We start from the raw sequence: 5,888 nt of genomic DNA, 5'->3' as shown, positions 1-5,888 counted from the left end.
TGTTGTTGTGTACCATCAAAGTGGAATGAATGGACCCACAGTTGAACTGCCAGGGGGTTTTCAGAGGCAGTAAATACACAAGAGTAGACTCCTCATCTTTCTGCAGAACAACTGATAGATTTGAACCATGTGCCTGTAGACTGACAGCACAGCTCCTTACCATTAGGCTACCAAAGTGCCCTGGTTTAGGATTACTTGTTAGGTGCTTTCGAGCCAAGTATGACCCTTAGCAGCAACCCTATGAGCAACAAATCTGAAATCTGTTCTTATCCAATGCAATCCTCACACTCCTGACACCCAGAGTCCACTGCAGTTGTCACTATTATCAATCCACCTAGCTGAAGGTTGACGTCACAATCTTTTTCATAGTCCAGTTTCTCTAATAACTTGCTTAGCATACAAATTGACTAGGAGTGTATAATGAATACAACCCTGATGCACTTTCTTTATTTTAAACCATGTAGGGTTCCCTTGCTCTGTTCGCACAACGCCCTTTTGATCTAGGTATAGGTTTTGCTAGAGCAAAATCAACTGATCTGGGATTCCCATTCTTCTCAATGTTAGCCATTACTTGTTATGATCCACACAATCAAACATCTTTGCATAGTCAATGAAGCATAAATAGACATTTTTCTGGTATTTTTTACTTTCAGCCAGGATCCATCTGACATCAACAATGATAGCCCTGGTGTCAGTGCCTCTTCTAAATCCTGCTTCAACTTCCCTATCCATGTACTGTTCTAGATGATTTTTATTAATTAGGATTACTTAAGCACTATTAAAGAGAACTTTGGTGAGGCCATCTGTAGAGAGTCGTGCTGCTAACCAGAAGAGTCAGCATCAAGTATCACTCTCTGGAGGTTCAATTACAACAGTGATTCCACAGCAAAAAGACTGGCAACCTCCTCCCTTTACAGTCTTTGGAAACCTGCTAGAATGTCAGCAATGAGTCAGTTGTACCTCGAGGACTACGAGTTTAAGCTTTAATGATATGGTGGGTTACATGTTTGTTTCTTGGCCCAAAGGTCAGTAGTTCAAATCCACCAGCAACTCCCAGGGAGAAAGATGAAGCTGTTGACTCATGTTAACATTACAGCCTTGGAAACCTGATGGAAGGATGCCATGAGTTGTAAGCCACTGGGGCATGGGTTTTGTATATTCTATTGGTTGTTGCTGTTGTTGTCATGTGCCAAATCATTCCTAAGCTGCCCCGGCCCGCGGGGACATTCAATGGTGACCCTAGGAGAGGAAGAAAGAGAATGGGGGGCACAGGAAACAAAGAGACATTGAGACAAGATGAAATTTCCGATCAAGTCTCGACTTTATTGAAATCATACAGAGATATATATAGGAGAACAAATGAGGGGAGTGGAAAGGAGAAGTAAGGTTACTTAGCAGGGCATTCCCAGTAAGCCAAAACCTGTCCTCCCAGGGTGGGGTAAAGGAAACCTATCCTTCCAGGGTGGAGTAAACTGAAACACCATGGGGGGAGTGGAAAGAAGAAGTAAGGTTGGGTGTTCCCAGTAGACCGAATCCTGTCCTCCCAGGGTGAGGCAACATGTCCAGGCATGTCCTTAGAGAATTACAAAATGGCTTCAACTAGGTAGAACAAAACGGCTCTCAACACTAAGCCTCCACTGGGTTACTGGGTTTTCAGTAGCTGTGAATCACCAGAGACTGTTGTCAGTTGGGAGCACAACTCCTTACCCTCCAGGCCACCACAGCTCCCTGTATACTATTTAGGAACTGTTAAACTTCTCATTGTTTTAACTATTAAAAATTTCTTCTGAGATTTACATTTTAAAAATAACCAAGGAAGGTTCAAAAATTGTCACAAACGGTAAATGAGACTGTTCTTGTTGTTATGTGCCATTGAGTCGTCTGTGACTCATAGCGACCCTATGTACAACAGTCCTAAAGCCTGCTTTAGTCCTAGCCAATCTTATTGTCTCTGACACACTTATCTCCATTAATCCAGTGAATGAATCCATCTCATAGAGGGTCTTCATCTCCTGCACTGTCCCTCCACCATCCCAAGCATGACGGCCCCTCTCCAAGACTGATCCCACCTTGCAACATGTCCAAAGTATGCCAGACAGAGCTTCAGAATCCGTGCCTCCAAGGACCAGCCTGGCTTCACCCTCTCTAGGACGAACTTGTTTGTTTTCAGGATTAAAAACCAGGTGGGGAAAGTAACTGAGTTGGAAAATACTTAAAAGTGCCCTGTGCTCTAATACCTCCATACCCTTCCAATTAAGAGTAAATGCCCCTTTCTACAATTAAATAGAAATACTTCAGACGACAGTTTTTCATATATTTACAAGAGATGTAAGGATAAAAAAAATTTACTCAAACTGTTAATCTATCCTTATCTGGTAGGCATTTCAAGTGCTGTCCCATTTCTGTTGCTGTTGTGTATTGTTGAGTGAAAACCGACCCATAGCTGACCTTCCACAGGGTTTTCAAAGACAGTACATTGCAGGAGAAAATGCTCATCTTTCTCCCTCTGAGCAGCGGGTAGATTTGAACTGCGTGCCTTCGGGCTGGCAGCACAGCTCCTTACCACTAGGCCACCAGAGCTCCTTTGTCCATTTTTAGTGGGTGAAAAACACTTTTTTCAAAAAAGAAGTAAGTTTTTTCATTTTAATTGTGATTATTATACGAAAGTTTACAGAGTTAGGTTTTCATTCATTCATTGTTGCACATTTTACTTCTCTCCCTCCTTTCCCTCTCCTCCAGCTCACTATTTTTTTAAACATTCGTTCATAGTTGCGAAAATAACTTTTCAGTTAAGTTTTAAAAATAATGCGGAAACCTACGTTTTGTGGTAATTACCTAAGTACAGGTAAGTATATAAAAAGACATGGCTCCCACTTAAGTCCCCCCGACTTTCCACTCCTCCTTTCCCCCAAAACTTCAGAAATTGTTCACTTAACCTGTCAACGCCATTGCGAAATTCCACTTTCGAACTTCTCCCGCGAAAATGTGTAGCGTCATTACTGTGGGACCCCACCCGATTAAGACCCAATAGTTAGCCCGCCCATCTTCACCTCAAGTCGAGCAGCCTTTTACAAACTGCCAATCAAATCAACCTAATTCTTCATTGGCTAAAAGGGTCTAAACCGACAGTGGTTTCTGTTGCCCCGCCCACCGGAAGCCAGTTTAAGCCTGTGATGTAATGGTGGGCGCACGGCCTTAAGGCCTTCCTTTCTCTAGGGAAACCAGAACGGTGTCGCGCATGATATGACGCGTAAATAAGCACAACCATAAGGATCAGAAGGCGCCCTGGGCTGAAGGACACAATCTCTACCCTGGGTTTGGAGAGTGAATCGAGTATATTACAAGGATCGCGCAAATTGGGTGAGGTCTAAATTTCTTTCTGTCCTTGTCCGTGCAGCCAATTTTATCATCTCCTCACTACGCCCCCCCACCCCCTTCAAACCCTGTTGTCCTACTACTCTGCGCATGCGCAAACTCCTCCTGTCGTTCCAGTTTTCACCGTATGGGGGCGTGTGTTGCCCACCATTGGGAGGTTTGGGGCTTCCCCTTGCGGCTTGCCCGCCTTACGCAAGTACGGGTGCCGAGAAAGTAAAATAAGGAAATTCAGTATTTCGGGAGATTGGATTGAGCACCGCTGCCAAAGGAATTCCTGACAAGATAGTAATGTAGGACTTTATGCTGAAACGAAGTCATTTTCTTTTACAGGATTGTGCTGCAAAAATTCAAAGTCTCTTTTTTGACAGGAACCTGGCAGCTCCTCAGTGCTATATACAGTGTGCTATTTTTTTGCCCATGAGTGAATGAATTCCGACTCCTGTCCACCCCATTTGTGCAAATTAGAACTGCCTCCTTGTTGTCACGTATCCGTAGTTGACTTTCCAAGGGGTTGATAGAGGAAGGGGCAGTGAATCACACATGGGAGAATAGTGCCCATCTTTCTCTGCGGAACAGCTAATGGATTCTTGCTATTTGTCTTTGGGTTGACAGTGCAGCTCCTTTTCATTAAACCACCGAACCCCCTAGAATTGCCTCTTGATGTCTTTGTTGTGTATCATGGAGTCGGAACCGACCCGTAACGGGTTTTCAGAAGCAGTTAATTACATAGGAGAATGTCCACAGGATTTTCAACACAGATTGTCAGGTCTATCTGTCAAAATCTCTGGCTAGATTTTGAACTACCAACCTTTCTTTTCGTAAACAACACCTTGCACCAACCAGGGCCTAAGTACAGTATTAAACGCTAATAAAAGTATATTTGGGAAAAGCTCAGTAGGGAAGAAATGATAGAACAAAGGAAATATGTGTTTTCAGGCAAAGCCACAAAGTCAAGAAAATGACCTGTTGACACCGCAGTGCCTATAAAAAAAATGTGAAGAAAGCTATGACTAAGTTCCTCAAGAAAAATACTAGTTTACTGTACTTTGTTTACAAAATATATGCAAGTTTACAAAACACTTAATATTTTCAGGGGGAAAGGTGTAAAAATTTGAAATGGGGCATAAAAAGCCCACATCACATACTATTATTGGATGCCCTATTTAGCTCACCTTCCATCTGTCTTTTGTTGTGGTTGAACTTTTTTATTACTGTGCTGGTCATATGTCACCAGGACCAAAAAAATAGTCAGATCCACAATATTTGTTCCATGGGAAATAATGGCAAATTTTAGTAAGAAAAAATGCCTAATAAATAGAAAACTACAGTCACGCAAATTTAAGTGCTACAAATTTGTTATTTACTGAATAAATGTACTCCACAGCAATGGAGACTGAAAATAACAATCAAGATAAGGCCATGGAAGAGGAAAGCACAGAAAAGAAGAAAGATGTAGAAAAAAAGAAGAGGTCTCGAGTTAAACAGGTGCTTGCTGATATTGCTAAGCAAGTGGACTTCTGGTTTGGAGATGCTAATCTTCACAAGGATCGATTTCTTCGGGAACAAATAGAAAAATCTAGAGATGGATGTAAGTTTTGCTTGAGAGGGACTTATTTTACAGATATCTTTGCCCTAACCCTTTTTTAATCAAACCACTTATTTTTTGCCAGATGTTGACATATCATTACTGGTATCATTTAACAAAATGAAAAAATTGACAACAGATGGAAAACTAATTGCCAGAGCATTGAAAAGCTCAGCTGTGGTTGAGGTGAGACCTAATCCTACTTACTAGTAGTCTATAAGTTGATATTAAATGAGTATTCAAATAACCCCAGTTTGCTTTTTGCAGTGGTTATTTTCAGTTCGATTCTTTTTGATGACTAATACTTGTTTTCAAACTTTGTAAACGTGGTGTTCCCCTGTTATTGCGTTAAAAAAGAAATGCTTCGACTATTTTATGTAATAAGCATGAGCATCTTTCTCTAAGCTTTGAGATTTTAGATACCATTCCCACTATGTAATTACAAATTAGAGATATACCAGTTTACAAGTGTGCTGTGGAACTCTGCAGCTGAGGGCATCTTGAAATGATGCTTTTTGAAGAATGGTTCTTCCTACTTGGGGACTAGAGTTTATGATTCTGCTTTGGCAAAGTTAGTGGAATAGTATATTTTTCTGTTTTTTATATAATTGGTATTTTGTGTACTGATTTTTCCATCTCTTAATGTGTGCTTCTAAAGCTGGATTTAGAAGGCACAAGGATCAGAAGGAGAAAGCCCCTAGGTGAAAGACCCAAAGATGAAGATGAGCGGACTGTGTATGTGGTAAGCCAAGGCACCAGTCAGTCACACAGCTTTAAAGTTTTATTGCACATTTATTGCACATTACTAATACTGTTGTGTTAAATTCCTTGTAGGAATTACTTCCAAAAAATGTTAATCATAGCTGGATTGAAAGAGTATTTGGAAAATGTGGCAATGTTGTTTATATAAGCATCCCACATTATAAAT

General features: G+C 41.1%; 1 protein-coding gene across 1 annotated transcript in view; it reads left to right on the top strand.

Moving 5' to 3' along the window:
* Window positions 1–4,761: 4,761 nt before the first annotated feature.
* The window catches only part of LOC102877589 (la-related protein 7-like), a 12,652-nt gene continuing 11,525 nt past the window's right edge, over window positions 4,762–5,888 (top strand). Inside the window, exons 1-4 of the mRNA XM_006881144.1 lie at window positions 4,762–4,963; window positions 5,046–5,146; window positions 5,619–5,702; window positions 5,795–5,881. Coding sequence (XP_006881206.1) covers window positions 4,762–4,963; window positions 5,046–5,146; window positions 5,619–5,702; window positions 5,795–5,881 — 474 coding nt within the window. The remainder of the gene's footprint in view (window positions 4,964–5,045; window positions 5,147–5,618; window positions 5,703–5,794; window positions 5,882–5,888) is intronic.

This window comes from Elephantulus edwardii, unplaced genomic scaffold, assembly GCF_000299155.1.
Source record: "Elephantulus edwardii isolate Elephantulus edwardi_28Jun2011 unplaced genomic scaffold, EleEdw1.0 scaffold00012, whole genome shotgun sequence".
NCBI classification, from domain to species: domain Eukaryota; kingdom Metazoa; phylum Chordata; class Mammalia; order Macroscelidea; family Macroscelididae; genus Elephantulus; species Elephantulus edwardii.
This window is presented reverse-complemented; position numbering and strand designations above follow the sequence as displayed.